The sequence below is a fragment of the Geotrypetes seraphini genome, chromosome 2, assembly GCF_902459505.1.
Source record: "Geotrypetes seraphini chromosome 2, aGeoSer1.1, whole genome shotgun sequence".
In the NCBI taxonomy this organism is placed as follows: Eukaryota; Metazoa; Chordata; class Amphibia; order Gymnophiona; family Dermophiidae; genus Geotrypetes; species Geotrypetes seraphini.
Window position 1 is genome coordinate 251,810,133 of NC_047085.1, and position 22,853 is coordinate 251,832,985.

At 43.6% G+C, this 22,853-nt stretch overlaps 1 protein-coding gene across 3 annotated transcripts in view; it reads right to left on the reverse strand.

Moving 5' to 3' along the window:
- Positions 1–21,943, reverse strand: part of SREBF2 (sterol regulatory element binding transcription factor 2) — a 181,007-nt gene extending 159,064 nt beyond the window's left edge. For 2 of the 3 annotated variants that reach the window (XR_004537939.1, XM_033929354.1), the window contains exons 1-4: positions 21,642–21,942; positions 6,341–6,679; positions 2,055–2,275; positions 861–1,007 (exon numbers count right to left, since the gene is read on the reverse strand). Coding sequence is in view for 2 of the 3 variants with exons in the window: in XM_033929354.1 (XP_033785245.1) it covers positions 861–1,007; positions 2,055–2,275; positions 6,341–6,679; positions 21,642–21,726 (792 nt within the window). In the remaining variant the exon portion in view is untranslated. Of the gene's footprint in view, positions 1–860; positions 1,008–2,054; positions 2,276–6,340; positions 6,680–21,641 lie in introns of all 3 variants that reach the window. The other variant, XM_033929355.1, reaches the window with a different exon arrangement.
- Between the last annotated feature and the right edge of the window lie 910 nt (positions 21,944–22,853).

A 22,853-nucleotide genomic window follows, 5' to 3' on the forward strand; every position in this document is an offset into this window, starting at 1 on the left:
CATTGCCAGCTTACTGAAGAGAAACCTCAACAGGAGAAACAGAATGGCAGTCTCACTGAAGAGAAACCTCAACAGGAGAAAATAAAGTTCCAGTCACAGCCAGAATTTAGGAGCTAGTTGAATAGTGACCTTTTCCTGCTGGGAGATAGAGAATACTGGATAAGTGGATAAGGAGGAGTGCCAGCCAATAGGACCACCTGTTAATCAGTTTCTCTATCTCCGCCTGCTGGTAGATGTGGGCTATACCCATTGGTCTCTGGATTCATCTGCTGCTGTTGCTAGGGAAATGTTTTTAAAACCTTCTAAATAAATACCTACAGGTTTGATGTTACAATTTTTTAAAAAATTTAATACTGATTATGTATTACTAAGGTTTTATCTGATTTTCTTGCATCGTTATCCACCTAGAACTTTGCAGTATTTGCAGAATACAAGAATATTTGTAATGTAATGTAAGACAGCACCTCTGCCACCCCATGCTGTACCCTTTCTTTCTGCACAAATAAGAGCTTAGGATTTGCAGTATTAAAACCAGCCACAAAATAAACATCAACAGTGCTTCCCTAATTTCTTAGACAATCCCTCTTCCTGACCAGTGAGAAAGAAGGGGATACGGTCCTTGCATACTCTGCTTTTCCTGCTGCTAGGATATCACCACTAGGATAACTAACTACAAGAACATCGGGGTCCTTTCACTAAGGCGTGCTAGCTGTTTTAGCATACACTAAACACTAACACGTTCATAGACTATAATGGACGCGTTAGCGTTAACACGTGTTAAAACGGCCAGCGCGCCTTAGTAAAAGGACCCCATAATGCTTATAAAACTTAAGAAAAAAAAGCCAGAGTAAGGTACATACAGGTACTTGCAGGGCTGTAGTCTGGATTGGTGTGGTCAGGGTTGTTATTCCTGGATTTGGTACTGCAGCCATCACTGGGCTGCCATCTGCCTTTAATGTGGTTAAAACCAGGGAGTCTGTCTTTATTATCTGAGGCTGTACCAGCACCTGGAGAAGTCAGAAAAGAAAATTTTGAGATATTAAATGGCTAGTAAAATCAAACACATCCATAGCCTTATTTACCTACTAAAACGCAAACTAGGATCAGTCAGTTACAGAAAATCTCATTCGAAACCAGAATTTACAATTTCTAAATGTCTGCCCATGTTAGCAAAGAAACTATAAAATCAGACTGATAACCAGAAATGGCTGATCTAGCCCTAATGGGGCCTAAATACACACTTTTCACCTCCAATGTCATCTTTCCCAGGATGAGACAGAGAGAGGGAGGAGTGGCCTAGTGGTTAGAGCTACAGCCATAGCACCCTGAGGTTGTGAGTTTGAACCCAGCACTGCACTCTGTGACCCTGGGCAAGTCACTTAATCCTCCATTGCCCCAGGTACACTACCTCGAACAATTGCTTGTGCCCACTACCTATGTGGAATTCAGGAAACGCCTAAAAACACATCTGTTCCTGAAATACTTAGGAAACCAACCTATACAATCTCAATCCTCAACAAATGATCGCTAGAACTACCAATAATTAAGTCTGTACTTTGTTTATTCCATTCAATCTGTAACATTTCTAAAAATTGTAAACCGCATAGAATTTCACAGTCCTGCGGTATATAAACTGTTATTATTATTATTACACTAGGTAGATTGTGAACCTGCCAGGAAAAAATGCTTGAGTACCTGAATGTAAAAACCACCTAGACAACCTCCATTGATAAGCGGTATAAAAGTAACTAATAATCTTGGAAACAGGTAGTATACAGGAGTACCTGTCAAGCAAATCAATACCGTAACCCAGTGCTGCTCTGTTAGACACTTATTAGTGATGTCTATCTACCTGCTTCTCAGTTCCAGAAGGACCAGTACAGTACTTATCCAAGATTCAAGAATTTAAAAATGAAATACTCTGTACCATGACAGAAAAGTGGCAAGCAGACAGCAGTTGGGTAGGAAGTGAAATTCTAACTTAAGTCAGAAAAAAAGCATGCTGCACTCCCGCCTTGGGCCCTCTTCAATGGTAATTCACTCTCAATGCTTACCGGGACCTGGACTTGGGGAGCTATTGTCTGCACTGTGGTGGGGCCTAGCGTCTGGATAGTGCCTGCCGCTGTAGGTGTCAGCGTCTGGATGGCGCTGCTGGCAGTCTGTGTCAGTAACCTCTGCACCTGTTGCTGCTGAATACTCTGCACCTGTTGCTGCTGAATTGTGACTGGTTGAACTGAGGGCGAAGTTACCAAGTTTTGAACCTGAGGCTGAAGCACTGTACACACACAAAGAAACAAAAAAGAAATAAAAATTAGGTGACATGAAAAGGACAAAAGCTAGGCCATAGGAAGAAATAGAAATCATATTTAAGAAATAGTGGTAGTCTGTAGCCAGTGGCCTATTTAATTGATAAAGCTGTTCCACTATACACAATTATCCAATAAAAACAAGCAACTACACATATATACTTTACAAGACTAAATAAGTTGAAGCTGTACTCATGGAACAAATAATGTCATGAAAAGCATCTGCCACATAATCAAGTCTAGACAAGAGGAGCTGAGGTATGGGCTCTTTGCCCTTGACACGGTAACTAAACACCGCGGTGGATGGGAAAAAAATTGGACTGTCTTATCACCAATACAGAAACAAGGTATGGTAAAAGATCTTGCTCACCTGTTAAATTTTTTTTTAAAAGTTGCACCCAGGTCAGCATCTCCATGAGTCCTTCCAGCAGCCCCCCTTCCCCCCCATGCGAATCGGAACATTAAACGTTTCTCAACTCTCCTCTCAGCCCATGCCTATTTTACCTTTAGCCTCAGCATTTTATCTTTGAGAACCACCCTCACACGGAAGAGAAGTGCATTTAGTAATCTGTGCAACCCAGGAATCCACCCGAAGCTGAATAAACAGCTACTGGCATTCCTGTGCCATAGGTTACAGCTGAGACATGACTCTCACTACTTTGAGAGACTCCTCTGGAGAATCCCACTGTTCCGTGACTAGGCTATTAACATCAGGATGCCTGGGAAATGTAGAAGACTGAACCCTCGCTCCATTCATAAGGTAGGAGGAAATAGAGGGGACCACCTGGGAATTCAAATTTAGATCTTGGAGGGACTCAGAAATGAGATCCAGCAAAACAGAAGGTTTGAATAGGTGTCGAACCAAGATCATATCCAGGATCCAGAGCAACTATGGGATCCCAAGCGCCAGACTGCAGCCCTGCATCCCCAGACATGGAGGGTGCATCTTAAGTCAGTAAGGGAATTGCGAGAGTCCCATCATCATCTGTATCCCCTTCAGAAAGATCTCCCAAGCCCCTGTGAGCACTCTGCGAGACACTGTTGAGCCTCGTACGAATGCCCGAAGGCCTGTGCACAAACCCCTGTCAAGCAGTAGGTGAGCAACGCTAACTGGGGACGGCCACGAGTTCCAAAAACACTTCTACAGGCTGGATAATAGGTACCACAAGGGATTGGGCCGTTAGCTGCAGACCACAGTATGCTTCTTCTCTATGCAAGCAGAACTGAACCCTGGAATTGGGAAGCTCTGAACACCGAAAACTGAAGAAAAAGAGGCAAAAAAAAAAAATTAAAAAAACCAACTAAAAGAAAAGAAAAAAGCAGAGAACAGAGACACTCCGCAGAACAGAAATGCTCCTTCAGGATCGCATGCATAAGGAAAAAACTGTAAAGGTAGCAGTAGAGCTCTCAGTGAAGTAGGAGGGTTACATAAAAAATCCAGAGTGGATTCCTTCTGCAAAGGCTTGCAGCCATAGGGAGATTACCCATTTGTCCAGAACAACACACCTATTTGCACTGCAAATACCAGCTGACAGAAATGCCAACAGGAATCGCAGAATGCCCCTTCAGAAAGTTCTGGAAAGGAGTGAAATTATCCAAAAATGAATCAGCTTGAACCAAGAAAACAAACTCAAGATAGAAGTAATAGCAGCCATAGGAGAAAGAAATACAGTACAGCAAACTGTGTAGACACTGAAATTAGCTAGCTGATAAAATAAGGAGTCCTCTCACCAGCAGAGCCTGAAACAAGGGTTTCAAAATGACCATGGGTGACAGTGACTGAGCGTGACTGAGCTATAAGTTTGTGCAGGAACCTAATGGCTCTGCTAACACCAACGCAAAATCTGGAGATTCTGGAGACCTTGAAGGAAATCCCAAACCATGCTCTGCTATTGCTCTTCATATCCCAGCAAGAGAGCAGCACGTTATAGTTCCAGCCGAGATAGAAAAGAATAAGAAACTTAAAAGGTATACTCACCATTGTAAAGGTTCTGAAAGACCTGAAGCAGTTTGCAGTGGCTCAGAACTAATTCAGATTCCTTCAAACTGTAGCCGCAAGCACTTAGAAAAGGGCTGCCCAAGTCCGGTCCTTGAGATCTACTGGCAGGCCAGGTTTTCAGGATATCCACAATGAACATGCATGAGAGGAATTTGCATACCAAGAAGGCAGTGCACGTAAATCTCTCTTATGCATATTCATTGTGGATATCCTGAAAACCTGGCCTGCCAGTAGATCTCGAGGACCGAACTTGGGCAGCCCTGACTTAGAAGATGCCAAAAAGTGCCTTTTTTGTGAGGGAGAATGGGGCAGAAAATGGAAGGAGGGATCTGGTACCATCAGATGTACTCCCCTAAAGTAGGAACTGTTTAGCCTAAACACCACCATCCCCCTTGCTTCACTAAACTGAGAAACTCAGAAGCAAAGTAGACAAGAAAATCAGGAGCTTGTGAGAGACAAAAAACAGAGTACAACCTTTGTGTTCTTTATTTCCACCTCCTGGTGGATGGTCATATCCCACTTGTCTCCGGATTCATCATCTACTGCTGGTGACAAGGAAATAACTGTACTTCTTTACAACCCAACCCTGATGGAAAGTTCATTTCTTCCCTGACAAGTAAACCCTGGGAGAAATTATTGAATCCCTAACAATAAGGATAATTTTTAAAGCATTGCACCTCCCAAAGAAGGGGTTCCCTGAATGGAAAAATCTAAATAATCAATTTAGTTTGGAATTCTTATGCTTTCAGGTAGATTTCATGGGACACCAGACCGCACAGTTTTCTGGATTTGTGAATAAAAAACCAAAAACTGGTTTTCGAGACATTTGGAGCATTGAGATTAGGCATCAAATTAATGCCTCTCAATGGTCACGAATTTGGTCTTGGAGGATGAGTTGTACAGTGTCTGCATCTATGAGACAAACTTGGTTTTTTCTTCTTCATAGAGATTTTTGGACCTCTGTTCGTTTGCAAAAATTAGATAGCTCTAAGCCTAATAGATGCTGGCATTGTCATCTTGAGCCTGGGACATTAAATCATCTTTTATTCTATTGTCCATTTATATTATTATTTTGGAAATCAATTTGGCCTCAAATAAATAGGATGTTGGAAAATCCAGTGGCCTTGACATATGATACTATTTTATTTGGCACAATAATGAGAGCAAAGAGTCAGATTACTTCAAAAAAACAATAAGCTTTTATTATTTTGACTGGAGTTGCCATCCAACAGATTACATTCAATTGGAAAAATCATAGCAGATTAAATTATAGTTTCTGGTGGAATTCAGTTTGTCATATATACAAAATGGAAAGAACAATAGCAACACAGAGAGGATATTTTGGTAAATTTCAGGAGGTGTGGGGACCATTAACAGATTTTTGTAATGAGTAATGAACATTTTCCCAAAGATAAAATAATTGTAATGATGGGATGCGAATGTGTGGGTAATATTTTAGAAAATAGTTTGATGTATAAATATATGAATATGGTTGGAGTGTTAGGGTTGGACATAGGTAAAGATAGGGAGGGAGGGAAAGGATCTCAGATTTGGTAGTAAGAGTTGTAATTAGGAATATTATTAATATAATGGACTCTATATATCATGAACTCTAAAGTATGCATTATTAGGGTTGGGGGGTGGTATTTTCTTTATATTTATGTGATATATGTAAGTTAATCAAGTGATGTTGTATAAGGTCAACTGTGTTTTTATGTTGCACTTGTTGTACTATGTAAAAATGAATAAAGAATTTTTTTTAAAAAAAATTATTTCCCTGCAATCTTACAGTGGAAAAACATTTCCAGGGCCTAGATGATATTTCTCAAAGTAACAAGTCATCCTGAGGGCAGGCATTGTAATATGCTTTTGCTTAATCCACAATCCCTATTTTGTTTGCTTCAACACATTTCCACTAACCCCCCCTCCCCCCATTAAATAAAATAAATAATCTCAGCATACATGGCTGAATACCTTGGGCAGCTCAACAGCTTTCATGCTCAAGCAGTAAGAGAGTAAAATGTTTCAGACATACCTTGAAAGCTAGTGGTGGCGTTCTGGTATATGACGGGTTGCTGAATGATGCGGGTTTGGGGTGTAGTGCTGAAGGTGGGCGTAATCATCACTGTCTGTTGCTGGAGCTGGATTGGGGGTCGAGGCTGAAGAATGGGGGCAACTCTCTGAGGCGTTGGTGGAGTGGAAGCCTGGGATACTTTCACTGGTAGAGACTGGAGAGAGGACTGGTGGGGCTGCGATGACACCTGGTTATAAGTTCTCTGCAGAGTCTGCTCCAAACCATTCGTGCTTTGGTACAGCTGATCATCAAAGAGATCAGGAAATTCACCAACCTGATTACTGACAAACTGGAGCATTTCTGGAACAGGCACAAAAGAAAACAGAAGAGACAGTCATGATCAAAGCTGGCAGAAAATAAAATGTACGAGCCCCGTTTTGTCTCAAACATAATATACTGTTGCCCACTGAACTGTTGAAAGCAGCTGTACATAGTTACTGAGCAACTGTCCAGTCCCATATCTTCCATCCAGAAAGAGTTAACGCTTATGTACATTGTGGGCCAAGGAACTCTCTCACACCCAACAAAATTGTCTTTTTAAAAAACACTGGCACTAGGTAAGAGACAAAGAACCAATTACACTAGAAAAAGATTAAGCTTATTCAGTATGCAAAATAAGGTCTTCAACTTCCAAGTGGTCCAGCTATCCAAGCTAACTTCAAGCTGCAGGCCAAACAGGCTTGAAAGCTTTCCAGGGAACAAAATTTGTCTTGACCTTCCAGTGTGATGATACACTTTACATGGGAAAACATTACCAAAACTTATCCGACTGCAGTTCCTCTGTGACTATCTTCTCTTTCAATTTACTCAAGCACTAACTAAGAAGGAATTTAAAAATTACTTTTCATTCAGGTTGCATATTCTGTGAACTTTTCTTGTTTCGAATAACGACAATGGATTTTTGTAATAACCTATATGTAAAAGGCCTTTTGAGCAGTACCAGCTCCTATTTCAAAACTGAAGCACCTTGCCCCCAAATTAGATCCTAATCAATTTATTTTAGTGAACAGAAATAAAGAGCAACAAACAAAATAAGGTGATGACTCTTGAAAGCTAAATCAAGAAGTTTATTGTATTAGCAGTGGCGTAGTAAGAGGAGTGGGGTGGGTGGGAGGGGCTCCGGCACCTCTCCTCTTCTCTGACCCCTTGCCGAGCACATGCCTTGCCTTCCCTCCGACACCAAGTGCACCCCCCCCCCTCTTCTGATCACTCCAACCCTTCCCACAAAATCCTGGTGGTCTAGTGAGCGGGGGAGTTCACATCAGACCTATAAGAACATAACATAAGAATTGCCGCTGCTGGGTCAGACCAGTGGTCCATCGTGCCCAGCAATCTGCTCACACAAATTTAGGACAAAGACTGGAAGGCAGGGAGCAGGCATGAACATGGAACATAGAAGGGAGGAAGGGGCACTAACTTGGGACATAGGAGGGAGTGTATGACAGGGAAAGAGATGGTGCACATAGGGAAAGGAAGAAAGGAAAACAGTTGGGCAAAGAGAAAGAGGAGTGAGGAAGAGATGAATGGGGAACAGAAGGATGAGAAGGAGAAATGTTGGATATAGTGGTGGAGAGGGAACAGAATGAAGGGGAGGAATGTTTGACATAGTAATGGAGGGAGAGATGTGGCATGGTGCTAAAGAGGGGTGATAGAAGGAGAAATGGGGCTGGTGGGCAGTGGTGAAAAATGATGCACATGATCCAGGGGATGAGAGAGGGAGAAATGGATGTGGCAGAAGAGGGACACCCTGGATCTCTCTCTCTTTTTCCCCACTCCCTTTGCAGCAAGGGAGGGAATGAAAGAAAGACATTAACAGTGAGACAGAGAGCGAGACATGTTGCCAATAGGGGCGAAGGAGAGAGGAAGAAAAGTAGGTAGGACTCATGGAGGGAGAGGGAGAGAGATGATGGCTGGGGAAGGGAATGAGGTCCAGAGGAGAGTAAGCGTGCAGGAGGCAGAAAAAAAGAAATATTGGATGCAGTCAGAAGAAGTGCAACCAGAGACTCATGAAATCACCAAAGAAACCCCCTCCTTTACTAACACACAGCGTGGGTTTTAGCGCCGGCAACTTCTTAGATGCTCATAGGAATTCTATGAGCGTCAAATGTTACTGCCACTGCCTCTGTGATCCATCGCGCAATGGTAGCCTTGGAAGCATCGTCCCCCTTACAAGGACCTGCAAAGAGGACAAAAGACGATTAGATTTCTGAAAATCCTGGGTCCTCTGAACATACAAACAAGAGACCCTACGGACATCCAATTTGCACAACTGTCTCTGTGCCAACGAGCCCTCCTGACTACCCCAAGACCTTGAGGACTATGGACTGGTTGACATGAAAAGGCGAAACCACCTTCGGCAGAAAGGAGGGAGCCAGCCGCAGCACAACCCACCCCTGAGAGAACTCCAGGAAAGGTGGCCTACAAGAGAAAGCCTGCAGTTCAGACATGCATCTCGAGGAACTAATGGCCACTAGGAAGACAGCTTTAAGAGTAAGGTCCTTCAACGTACAGGAACCGAGAGGCTCAAATGGAGGACGAACAAGCATCGAGAAAACCAAATTGAGGTCCCAGGCAGGAACCGATGTTTTAGCAACTATCAGGAATCTAATCACATCCGGAGAAGAGGCCAACAGCAGACCATGCAAGAGCCCACGAAAGGAAGACAACCCCCCTCCCCTCCCCCCCCCCGGTGGAGCACCACTTCTCAAAAGAGATACCAAATAAGCTCGAGAGGTCAAAAATCTCAGAGACCCTAAAAGAGTGGAGATCACCTTATCCGAATATCCCTTCATTCTTAGGCGAGCCTTTTCAAGAGTCAAGCCATAAGACAAAAGGGACTCAGATCGAACATTTTTAAGGGACCCTTAGACAGGATATCGGACAAGGGCAGTGGAAGAGGATCTGCCATGAGCAGATGAACCAGATCTGCATACCACAGGTGCCTGGGCCAATCCAAAGCCATGAGAATCACACAGCCTGTGTGTCAGGCATTTCGAAGAACTCTGCCCACCAGACACCATGGTGGAAAAACATATAGCAGGCCCATCGCTGACCAAGCCAGAATCAGAACGTCCAGTCCCTCGGCCTGACAATCCCTGTGCCGACTAAAGAACCTCGGCGATTTGCCGTTGACACTCGTGGCCATGAGGTGCCTGATTGGCCGACCCCAGACCTGAACAATCAACTCGAAGGCTTCCAACCCAAGACACCACGCGCCAGGATCCAGAGCATGACGACTGAGAAAGTCTGCCTGGACATTGTCCACTCTGGCTATGTGGGAGGCCGTGATGTCCAGAACATGAGCCTCCGCCCATTCCAAGAGGAGGGAGATCTTCAGCACCACTAGATGACTCTTGGTGCCCCATGACGATTGACATAGCCCACTCCCTTCTGCCACTGGGTGTTCCCCCCCTCGTGGAAGTCCCCCATGTCCCACTCCCCTTACTTTGAATAAAAATTAGCAGGAAGGATGCCCACTCCCTTCTGCCTCAGCCCCACGGATCCGCCAAAATCGCCCCATACCTCTTTCCTGAAGACAGCAGGAGAGATGCCGTTACTCCTGCACACCGCTCCAAAATGGCAGGCCTTCCCCTTCCCAGTGCAACCTGGGATGCAAGGGGAGGGGCTTAAGGCTCTGATTGGCTCAGGGGTCTTAGGTGTCTGAGCCAATCAGGGTCTTAGGCTCCTCCCAGTATATCCTAGGATGCACCGAGCAGATTGGCTCAGATGATTAAGGCCCCTCCCAGATGGGGCCCTGAGCTTGTTAACCCTAAAATGACTATGTTGGTGGGAAGGTGCGAAGACCAGGAGAGGCGTTGGCTGATTTCCCTACACAACGTGCCTCATAGCACACCCGGAATCTCGCCGCGGCACACATTTTGTGATACACTCCATTAAAGCATTGGCTTGCTAGAAGTTATGCAGATACTGACTGAACTATAGCCTAAACAAATCTGAGGCCCATAATCCAAACAATGATGAAGTGACTGATGTGTTTTAACTGATTTACTGTTTTAAACAAAACCTCCATTTAACACTTGTTGAAGCCTTCCATTCATAATCTTCCCAGGGATGAAAGACCAAGCTACGTGTAAGGTGCCACAATGCACATCTTCACTGCAGCCTTGCAGAGAAGCCCTAACAAGGATGCACATGATTTACAGCATCAGAACTGTCTCATCATGCTGCAGACTTGTCTGTCGTCAGAATGGCCATTCTACAAATGCAACAGTTTTAAAAAACTGAACAGTAAAAGCTTTATAGTTTTCTTGAAATTAAGGACTAATCTTAGTTTGCTAGTTATAATCATTATTGCATTAAGGGGGTTTTTTTGTATTGTTTTCTTGTATCTATTGCTATAATTATTTCTAAGCATGTGAAATTTGAAAGAAAGAGATAAGAACATAAGAATTTCTGCTGCTGGGTCAGACCAGTGGTCCATCGTGCCCAACAGTCCGCTCCCGCAGCGGCCCTTAGATCAAACACCAGTGCCCTAACTGAGTCTAGCCTTACCTGCATACATTTTGGTTCAGCAGGAACTTGTCTTTGTCTTGAATCCCTGGAGGGTGTTTTCCCCTATAATAGCCTCCGGAACAGCGTTCCAGATTTCTACCACTCTCTGGGTGAAGTTCTTCCTTACATTTATACAGAATCTATCCCCTTTTAACTTTAGAGAGTGCCCTCTCGTTCTCTCTACCTTGGAGAGGGTGAACAACTTGTCTTTATCTACTAAGTCTATTCCCTTCATTATCTTGAATGTTTCAATCATGTCCCCTCTCAGTCTACTCTTTTCAAGGGAGAAGAGGCCCAGTTTCTCTAATCTCTCACTGTACGGAAACTCCTCCAGCCCCTTAATCATTTTAGTTGCTCTTCTCTGGACCCTTTCGAGTAGTACTATGTCCTGGATGCAGTATTCCAGGTGGGGATGTACCATGGCCCAGTACAGCGGCATGATAACCTTCTCCGATCTGTTTGCGATTCCCTTCTTAATCATTCCTAGCATTATGTTTGCCCTTTTCGCCACCACCGCACATTGCGTGGACAGCTTCATTGACTTGTCTACCAGTACTCCCAAGTCTCTTTCCTGGGGGGTCTCTCCGAGTACCGCATCGGACATCCTGTATTCATGTATAAGATTTTGGTTACCAACATGCATCACCTTATATTTATCCACATTAAACTTCATTTGCCATGTCGCAGCCCATTTCTCAAGCATGTTTATGTCATGTTGCAGGTCTTCGCAATCCTTCTGTGTCTTCACTACTCTGAATAACTTTGTATCATCTGCAAATTTAATCACCTCACTCGTTGTACTAATTTCCAGGTCATTTATAAATATGATAAAGAGCACAGGTCCAAGCAACGAACCCTGCGGCATTCTACTCTGATGCTTTTCCAGTCCGAGTATTGTCTATTTACCCCCACTCTCTATTTCCTATCCGCCAAGCAGTTTTCAATCCACGTGAGTATTTTATTTTCAATTCCATGGCTCACAATTTTTCAAAGTAGTCATTCATCCTTTTGAAAATCCAGATACACAATGTCGACCGGGTCATCCTTGTCTATCTGCCTGTTTACTCACTCGAAGAAGTGTGGTAAGTTCGTCAAGCTAGATCTTCCTTGCTGAAGCTATGTTGGCTGGTCCTCATCGGATTGTATCTGTCAAGGTGATCAATGATGCGATCCTTTATCAGTGCCTCTACCATCTTTCCCAGTACCGAGGTCAGACTCACTGGTCTGTAGTTTCCCGGATCTCTCCTTGAACCTTTCTTGAAGATCGGTGTAATATTTGCCACTTTCCAGTCTTCCGGAATCCTTCCCGATTTGATCGACAGATTGGCTATTAGCTGGAACAGTTCAGCTATAATCCCTTTCAGTTCCTTGATTATCCTTGGATGGATGCCGTCCCGTCCCGGGGATTTATCGCTTTTAAGCCTATCAATTCTGCCTACACACCTCTTCTAGACTGACCATCAACCTTGTCAGTTTCCCATCTTCATTTTCTGCTTATAGCCTGTCGGCTTCTGGTATATTGTGTATATCCTCTTTGGTACATACAGACGCAAAAAATTGTGTTCAGTTTATCGGCGATGGCTTTGTCCTCCTTTAGTATTCCCTTTAATCCATGGTCATCCAACGGCCCCACCGCTTCCTTCACAGGTCATTTCCTCTTGATAGACCAGTTGAAGGAGATATGTTTTAAATGGTTCATAGTCAGTCATGCGCAAGACATCAGCACGCCGACAATGGAGAGCAGACAATTCAGCGCAAGATACCAGCGCACCGCGGGAAAACTTAGTTTTAAAGAGCTCAAAGCGGGGTATCAGTGGGGAAACCCCCCCCCACTTTACTGCATAGTGTTCACGCTGCTGTTGGTGGGGGTTTGGAACCCTCCATTATAGAGAAAACAGAATTTTTTCTGATTTTTTTCAAGAAAAGTTCCATTTTCTCTATAATGTGGGAGGTTGCACTCCCCACACCCCAACGGCAGCGCAAACAGTATGCAGTAAAGTGGGGGGGATTCCCCCCACACTCCCCCCCCGGAGTTCTTTAAAACTAAGTTTTCCCGTGGCGCACTGGTGTCTTGCGCCGAATTGTCAGCGCTCGATTGTTGGCGCATTGGTGTCTGGCGCGCGATTGTCCCGTCACCGTTTTAAATGGATGTAATTTTAAGGAAATGTATACAAAGGGGTGCAGAAAAGTTCTCAGCCCAACCAACTTCCTAAATTCTGAGCATTATTTTGCCACTGTAGCTGAAGAGTGTTATTTTATTTTGCAAAGTGCCGATTTGCAGAATCGTAATGCTATGTTTTGACAATGTTTCAGATCAGTGATTGAACCATGTCAATAAAACATGTGGAATCTTCAAGTGTGGAACTCCAAGTCGTCATTAAGTCCCTATTTCTGCAAAAGAAAAATCCATGAATATACATTACTTTACAATTTGTATTCCACCAAAGCTCTTATGATTTCATGGTGGATCACAATAAATTATCTACTGGAAACAGACCCAGTTAAATATAGTGCAATGCCAATAAATCCTTAAAATACAAAGCAATGCAAACATTGAGCGACAAATGTCCATCATACACCACAGTGAAGAAGTGGTTGGTGTGTAAACTTTCAGCGTGGAGATTTTGAGAGCGAAGATGCAGCAAGGTCTGGGAGGCCTCAAATGGTGTCAACTCCTGATATTGTTGACCATGTTCATGACCTGATTTTGGAAAATCGGCAAATATTAGCTAAAACAATTGCTGAGATACTATAGATATCCAGGGAATGTGTTGGGTGTACAATCCACAAGCAGCTGGGTATGCAGAAGCTGTCAGCCAAGTGGATGCCCAAATGTTTAAATGCTGACATGAAACAACATCAAGTGGACACTTCCAAGTTGATTTTGCAGTATTTTCAGTAAGCTAGTGTCAACTTTTTGGAATGACTAGTTGCTGTTGATGAAACATAGTTACGCCACTATGATCCTGAGACAAAACAGTCCATGCAATTGAGGTACTCAAGTTCTCCAAGGCCAAGGAAGTTCAAGCCACAGTTTTCTGGAATCAGGAAGGTATTTTAATGACTATCTTTCACGGGGCCAAACAATTAATGCAGAATACTACTGTAACTTACTGTGCCGATTAAAAGGAGGCATTGAAAGAAAATGGAGAGGGAAGCTGCAGAAAGGAGTTCTCTTTTTGCAAGACAATACATCTGCTCACAAGGCTGGAAAACACCAGATCTTGCCTTATCTGACTATGGTCCTGATTCACTAAAGATAGCAATTTAATTGCTGTTGGCCGATTTTAAAACAGCAATTGATTCAATATCTTTTTTACATGCAAACGAGAAGCACGGGGGAGGGGGGGTTTATTTTTATTCAGGCAGATATTTTGCATGTATTACACTCGCAAAATAACTTCCCGATTAAAATAAATAAAGCCCCCCCAAAAAAAAACTATGGCAGGAGGTATGCTGACTCCCTCCTACCTTCATGCCAACTCCCCCCCTCCAAAAAAAAAACAAATGGCAAGAGGGATGTCGACTCGCATTGCCTTTGCATTCTCCCTGTTCCCTGATATTTAACAGGCCAGAAGCGACTGCAGAGGCGCTGGGCCCACCAGATTTCCTCCCCCCCTCCCCCAATGTCAATTCTGACATCGGAGAGGAAGTTCCAGGCCAGCCAATCAGAATTGACGTCAGGGTGGGGGGGGATGGCTGGTGCGCCCGGTGCTTTTGCAGTTGCTGCTGGCCTGTTGCAGCATCAGGCAACAAGAAGAACTCGGTGGCAACGGTGGCATGGGGGACTGTTCCCAGACGGCAGCCCCAGCAGTGGCTTGGGGAGAAAGAAAGGGGGGCAGGGAGACAGAAAGAAAAAGTTGGACTCATGGAAGGACACAGATGTTGGTTGGGGAATGGAATGAGGTCTGGAAGAGGCAGAAAGGAAGAAATATTGGATGCAGTCAGAAGAAGAAAGTGCAACCAGAGACTCATGAAATCACCAGACAAAAGATAGGAAAAATTATTTTATTTTCAATTTAGTGATTAAAATGTGTCAGTTTTGAGAATTATCTGCTGTCTATATTTTGCACTACGACACCCTTTTACTAAACCGCAGTAGTGGATTTTAGCGCAGGGAGCCTATGAGCATCGAGAGCAGTGCGGGCATTCAGCGCAGCTCCCTGTGCTAAAAACCACTATCATGGTTTAGTAAAAAGGAGGGAGTATATTTGACTATTTTTGTATAGTTGTTACTGAGGTGACATTGCATAAAGTCATCTGCCTTGATCTCCTTGAAAAAAACCCCGAATATAAATGATAATTAACATTTTCTCTGCATACAGTATGCTTTGTGGGGTTTTAAAAAATTTTATTGTTGGTAGATCATTTTGACTTGGTCATTTTTAAAAGTAGCTCTTAAGCCAAAAAAGTGTGGGTACCCCTGGCTTAGTGCAAATGCAAGCACACACACAGGCAAGTCTGAGAGACTATGAGGGGCACTTAGGAGACCAGTTTAAACCATGATGTTTATATTGGTAGTTTTTTAGATTATTACCAGCTGAGAGAAATAAAACCTAAAGATAATGCAGGAGTCATAGTAACATTTCTGAAGCAGTATTCAAAACGCATCATCCACCAGAAAGTATTAATCCAAAGCTTTGCAAATTTATCAGAATCCCTCTCGGGCCTTTTTCAAATCCTGCTCCCGAGACCACCCTTTTAAGAGCAATTTTAAATACTAATCCATTATTCTGTTCATACTCACGTTTTTTAAGCATTTCTGTAATTCTTTTATTTGCCCTCTTTGCCTTGAATAGGTTATAGGACTGCCTTTTATGTGCACAGCACTGCACACCTTCTAGTGATATAGAAATAATAAGTTGCAGTAAACGGGGGAGGCATACGGGTGTGAACTAAATGGGGGATTTTGATGTTCATCTCCCAAAACAATTGAATAAAATGAGAAAAAGCACTAAAACTGTTCTGATAAGGAGATATACCGCAGATGGTCGCACTCTACAACTGAAACTAAAAAAATATTTAGGGACCTTCTTTTTCAGTTTTCATTATATTTTAATTTTTTCCCTCTAGATTAGTCAGGAGGTATTATTATAACAAAAACAAAACCGGAGACTATCGGTGAAAATAAAAGTGAGTCTTCACTTTAAAAAAATAAAATAAAGACAACCCCTCAAAAAACAGGATTTGAGCACTTTGGCAAAAGGTTAGGGCTCTTCAGCTTGGAAAAGAGAAGGCTGTGGGGGGATATGATTGAAGTCTACAAAATCCTAAGTGGAGTAGAACAGGTACAAGTGGATCAATTTACAAAGACTAGGGGACACTCGATGAAACTGCAGGGAAATACTTTTAAAATCAATTGGAGGAAATATTTTTTCACTCAGAGAATAGTAAAGGTCTGGAAAGTGTTGCCAAAGATTGTGGAAAAAAGGGGATAGCATAGTTGGTTTTAAGAAAGGTTTTGACAAATTCCTGGAAGAAAAGTCCAGTCTGTTATTAAGACACTAGTTAGTGTTTTAGCCTGTTACATTCAATACAATAACGGGTGCTAAAATAGCCCCACCTATACCCTGACCCCACCCATGCCTCTACCATGCCCAGACCCTGCCTTCCACTGATCCCAGTTCCAACTGACCTTTCATCATTTCCTTTGTCCTCTGTACCCTTTTGACCCTCATCAATCCTCCACTGCATTTATCACCCTTTCAGTCCCAGCTCAATTCCTATCTATCCTTCCTTCCATTGCCTCCAAGGCCATTCTTCCTGTCCCTTGTATTCCACCCTCACCCAGCTTCTCTTCCTTTTTTACCCTCTCTCTTATACCCCACCCCAGCACCAATTTCTCTGTTGTCTCTCCCCTTCCCCTTCCCACGGTACTGCAACCGTCTTCCTCCCCATTCTAATATTTGCCACTTTAACCCTCTTCACCCAACCACACTCCAACACCAGAGCCTGCACCAATTCAAACCTCAAGCCAATGGTATCCTCAACCACTCTCTCTAGCTCCTGAATCTCCCACCTATCTCCTCCCCAGCCACTGTACTGAATATTTGGGCAAGCTTGCAGCGGCTTGCCCCAAAAGCTGAAAAAAACACCTTGAATATTCCTAAATCCACTAGACTCTCAGTTATCCGGAATCCATGGGGATTGGTAGATACTGGATAACTGTACCATAATTTTTGGTTGCTTGAGGGTTACTATAAAAATAGTTTTGTCTCCCTTCCCATCTCAATCTCTTCCTCTTCCTCTCCCTATCACCCCCACCCCCATTTGGAGGGCCAGTATCTGTTCCTACCCACCCTCATTTCTGGTCTGTCACTTTATATCCCCCACTTCTCAATCCTTCCCCTCCACAACTATGGGTCCAACATCCATCCATCTCCCCTCCCCTTCACCCTGATAGACCCTCCACACACACACATACACCTGGTCCACCTCCCCCACAGGTCTTCCCTCCCTCCCTCCCTCCACGTGGTTCAGGCCTCCTGGACCTCCATTACTTACCCGAGGCAGCAGCAGCAGTCCTGACCTACCAACTCCTCCTCCATCTGTGCCCCAAAGCATCAGCGGTCCTGATCCGCCAACCTTCTTCCCTCGCTCCAGCCCCAAAGCAGTAACAGTGGCAGTAGTCTTGACCTGTCAAACCCCATTCCTTACCCAAAGCAGCAGTGGCAGCGCTGTAAACAGGCTGTTCACAGCCAGCCCCAACAGGGCCTTTCTTCTACCACATAAGAAGAAAGGCCCTGCCAGGGTTTGCCGCGAGCAGCCTGTTTACAGTGCTGCCACTGCTGCTTTGAGTAAGGAATGGGGGATTGGTAGGTCAGGACTACTGTCACTGCGCCGAGATGCTTCCCTGCTCAGCAGTGCACTGCACATGCGGAGGCACACAGATACGCTAAGGGTTTTATTATTATGGATGGGGGAAACCTCTGCTTGCCCTGGATCGGTAGCATGGAATGTTGTTACTGTTTGGGTTTTGGCCAGTTACTAGTGACCTGGATTGGCCGCCATGAGAATGGGCTACTGGCCTTGATAGACCATTGGTTTTCCCCAGTAAGGCTATTCTTATGTTCTTAAGTTAGGATCCCAGAATGGGGAGGAGGGAATTTTTTTTTTAATTTAGATTTTTGTGTTTTTTTTAAAGCTAGATTTTAATGACCTCTTCACCCAGCACACTAACATTTCTGTTCCCACTTTCTTCCCTCCTCCTGTCTCCCAATAATTCCTTCCTCTCTTCCTCCATTCTCCCCAGCATCTCTCTCTTTCTTCTCCAGTGTCTCCATTATCACCTCTCCCAACCCATCTCCCCTTTTTCTTTCCTAGCCTGTTTCAGAATAATAATTTTTATTTTATTCATTACCATCACTTTATATTTTTAGCAGGAAAGGAAGTTGAGAAAGGGTGCTCCTAGAAAAGTAGCATGTCAAGCTGCTCCAGAGTTAGGATAGCCTTGCAAGCTGAGGGGCTGATGCAGCAGCAAATATTTCGGGAGGCCAGAGCACACAAGTGAGCTATCTGAAACACATCAGCTGCACTACTTCAAGCAAATACTAATATCTGTGCTGCAGCCTGCTCTAGCTTTAGAGGCAGAAAGCTATATATAGGTTCAGTGGTGGTAGCTGGCACTTTAGATGCTGTGGACTGAGGCACAGCACTTGGACTATGCTGAAGTAATAATTTCAAAGCCTTCATTCATGTGGTACAGAGGATCATTCATATGGCTTGGGGGAGGGCATAGGAAAAGAACTTTGAATGTATTTTAAAAGAATCCAAAAACTGTTATTTCAAAAGGCTTTTCTAGCTTCATTGAGGTAATTAACATATTCAATTCAAAATGTTGATGCCAATAATCAATTTACAAGTATTTTAGTTTAAAAATTCTAATGTGATTAATAATGTTAATGCAAGATATTTTGCAGGCCAACCTATGAAAGTTGTCTGGTCTGATTTTTGTTATTATTCATTTTTATATATACTCTCCTGTACTCTGGCCCAAGTTGTATATGGAGCAGATTACAAATGTTTTAAATAAAAGACCTTGCTGATAGGCCTTATTCTCAACTGCTAACGAAGAATCCTAAATATATTCTTGTAGTGTAGACAGAGATTAGTAGGCCAACAAGATGAGTAAGTTGTTTTCTTTCTGATGTCATCTGCTATGTTACATCATGGGCATAATACAGCTATTCAATGCCAAATCACAAAGGTATTTTATTACAGATAGATTTTTCTTCCAGTGTTTTGGATATTGTCCTAGACTCATCACTCACATTTCATGAACAGATAAACTCTCTGGTAAAAAAGTGTTTTTTTAGTTTACGTATGTTAAGGAAAGTTAGATTGTTATTTCATCAAGATCATTTTTCAGTGCTGGTACAATCTATTGTACTTGCCCAGTTGGATTATTGTAATTCTGTATATCTAGGTATCAAACAGGGTAGTTTAAGAAGACTTCAGTTAATACAGAATACGGCAGCTAAACTAATCTTTGGAAGAGAAAGTACGATCATGTCTCCCCTCTGTTGAGAAAGCTTCATTGGCTCCCAAACCATTTTAGGATCCAGTTTAAATATGCCTGCGTCATTTTTAAGCTTCTCTATGGAATATTTGGTCCTTTGGTCCCTTTATACTGGAATACCCTTAGATCTTGCCATTCGATGAATACATAGAGATCAGTGTTTTTCAACCTTTGTACACCTATGGACCGGCAGAAATAAAAGAATTATTCTGTGGACCGGCATCAGTCCGTGGACCGGCGGTTAAAGAACACTGGGCTAAGTCGTGGGCCAGACCCCACCCATCTCTACCCAATCCCCACCCCAGATCCTACCCCCACAATAGTACTAATTGTAACACTCACTATTTTTTTCCATTCATTTTTCACAGATACACAATATAAACTTATTAACAACACATAATGATCAACCACAACATTAAACTACACAAAGCACACAGACAGCAGATGTAAATTCTCAAAATTGACATAATTCAATCACTAAATTCAAAAATAAAATCATTTCCCCCTACCTTTGTTGTCTCCCTCCCTCCATGCTATGCCTTACCTTCTGGCCTGCTCCCGCTTGGCCATTTTATGCCGCCCCCAGTGTTATCTTCAGGCCAGCTCCCTCTTCCTCACTGATTCAGTGCACAAAACTGTGGGCAGCGGCTCCTTGCGCGTCCCGTGCCTCATCTGGAAGCCTTCTCTCTGATGTTGCAATGTCAGAGAGAAGGCTTCCTGTTCAGGCGCAGGACACGCATAGGAGCCACTGCCCATGGCTTTGTGTACTGAATCAGTGAGGAAGAGGGAGCTGGCTCAAAGATAATGCCGCATCTATCGCACCGTGGACCGACGGTTGAAGAGCACTGTTTTGGGCCTGATGCAAATGCTGGCCCTGTGGACCAGCAGGAAATTTCTGTGGACCGGCACTGGTCCATGGACCAGTGGTAAGAACACCGATATAAACTACTGTTCCCTTCCTTCAGAGGAATTAAATCGGTTGGGAAACTCAGTCAATCTTTCGCTTATAAACTGGTAGAAATGTGGAATGGGCTTTCTGACTGTCAGATTGATAGGTCAGTTACAATAATTTCATAAAGTCCTAAAAACTTTATTATTTACACAATACTTAACAGATTACCTAAAGATTCAATGAATTGATAGATCTACAACACTTATTTCCTTTTATGCTCTTGTTCGCTTTTTTTGCTGGTCTTTAATTACTTTTTAAAAAGTCGAGCTCTGCTGGGAGATGACCCAGTATATAAATCGAAAACTAAATTAGATTAGATCTTTTCCATGTAAGAAGTCATTAAAGGTAATACAAGGTTACCTGGCTACTGCAAGACTAAGGTATGACACACAGTGGTGAATACTCACTGATGGTTTAACAAAGAACTATTAATAAGGAACTTTCCACTGATATAATCATCATTATGTCATAAACATTGCTTTCACAGAAACATAGACTATCAACTACAATGTCCATAAAGAAATTTCTTAATGCTGCTCTAAAATTCTGTCCCATCCAACCTTTTATGCTATGACCTCTTATCTTAACCCAGAGCATAGTCTCCTAAACACAGGCTTGCTTCTAATGCATTTGCTTAAATGTTTCTAAAATACTGTAGTAGCCAAAGAACAAGGGAAAACAGGGTAAATCCTGCTTCTCAAATGATAATTGTTTGTTGCCTTGGACAAGTTACCCAATCCTTCACCACCGCTGGGGCTGGGAAATACCTACCCTACCTGAATATATAACTTGCCTTGAACGCAGGTTTTCAAAAGTAATTACCGGTAAACCACAAAACTAGAGAATAAGTCCTATCTCTTCTTTAGTTATAAAGACTTAAGCCTCATCTCATAGTAGTCTTGGTAGCGCTACTGTGGTTTAGCTCTATCTTCTCCATATCAGTCAGGATTCCAGTATTGAACATAATAGTCTAAGAGAGCGGTAAAACCCATTTGTACAGAAGCATTATCACCAATTTTTATTACACAGTTTATGCCTCTTTCTATGCATTCATAGCATTCCTTTGCTCTGTGATCTTCAGATCATCAAAAAAACCTCTGGTGTCTCTACTACAAGCAGCTGCACATTCCCACTCCCACCCTTTTCCCCTGAACTGAGGCACTAGAGGGGTCAAAGCCATCCCCCTTCCCCCTCGGGCAGTGAGTTTGAAGCCGGGGTTCGGGCAGTGCCGGTGACATCCCACCGCTCGAGGGCTGAGGGGGATGACGGAGATCTCTCACCGTCGATGTCGCCCAGCGTGAGCTCGTCTCCCAACTCCGTCAGAGTCTCCATGCTCTCCACATTCAGCTCCGCCGAGGTCTCCATGGCTGAACTCGGGAATACGAAAAGAAATTAGCCGCGCATCACTGCATCCTGCACCTCTTTGCTGCTCACAGTCCCACAGCCCGTACTTCCATCGCCACCGCCATCTTGGTTTATCGCACGCTTCTTTCGTTCGATGACGTCACCCACTCAGTAGCGCTCGCTCTCTTTTGACGCCTACACCCCACGGCTTCTAGCCAGCCAATGAATTTCACGGATATTCGAGATAGAATGAGGCTTGAAACGCATGACGGACCGTAGTTAACGCCTTCCTGCCGACGCGAACCTCCCTCGGTCGCATGGTTCTTGTTTTGTTTTCAGTGAGACCAGTTCTCGCCGTCCAATCAGATCGCGCAGTCGCTCGTGGTGTGATGATACGTCACTGATCAGCAGCTAGGGAGGTTTGCATAGCGCCCCGCCTCGATCCTCGACTGAATCAATGGGAGAGTCGGAAGCGATGAATTAGAGGCGCGGCTTAAGATCACTACTACCACTACTACTATTTAATACTTCTACGGTATAGCGCTAAAGGATATACGCAGTGCTGTACAATTTGACATTAAATAGACAGTCCTTGCTTGGAAGAACTTACAGTCTAACTTGGACAGACAGTCTTGTCATATAGGGTTAGGAATGCAGAGTAGAGATTGACACGGGAACAAATTTTTCCCCGTCCCCGCGGGAACTCATTTTCCCATCCCATCCCCGCAAGTTCTTTTCCTGTCCCTGACCCATTCCTGCAAGCTCTGTCCTCATCTGCACAAGCCTCAAACACTTTAAAACCATAAGTGTTTGAAGCCTGTGCGGTTAAAAAGCAGAGCTTACAGGAATGGGGCAGAGATACAGACAGCGACAAAACTCGCAGGCGATTGAGTTCCTGCAGGGACAAATTTGTCCCCGTGTCATTCTCTAATGCAGAGTCCAAAGTGAGAGGAGTTAGGTGGGCTTTTAACTTGGACTTAAACACTGCCAGAGACTGAACCCACTGTAGGGATTCAGGCAGTTTCTTCCAGGCATATGGCACAGAAGACAGAAAGGACAGAGTCTGGAGGTGGCAGAGGAAGATAAGGGCACAGATAGGAGGGATTTACTAATTGAGCAGAGCTCAGGGGAGGGGGGAGAGAAGTGAA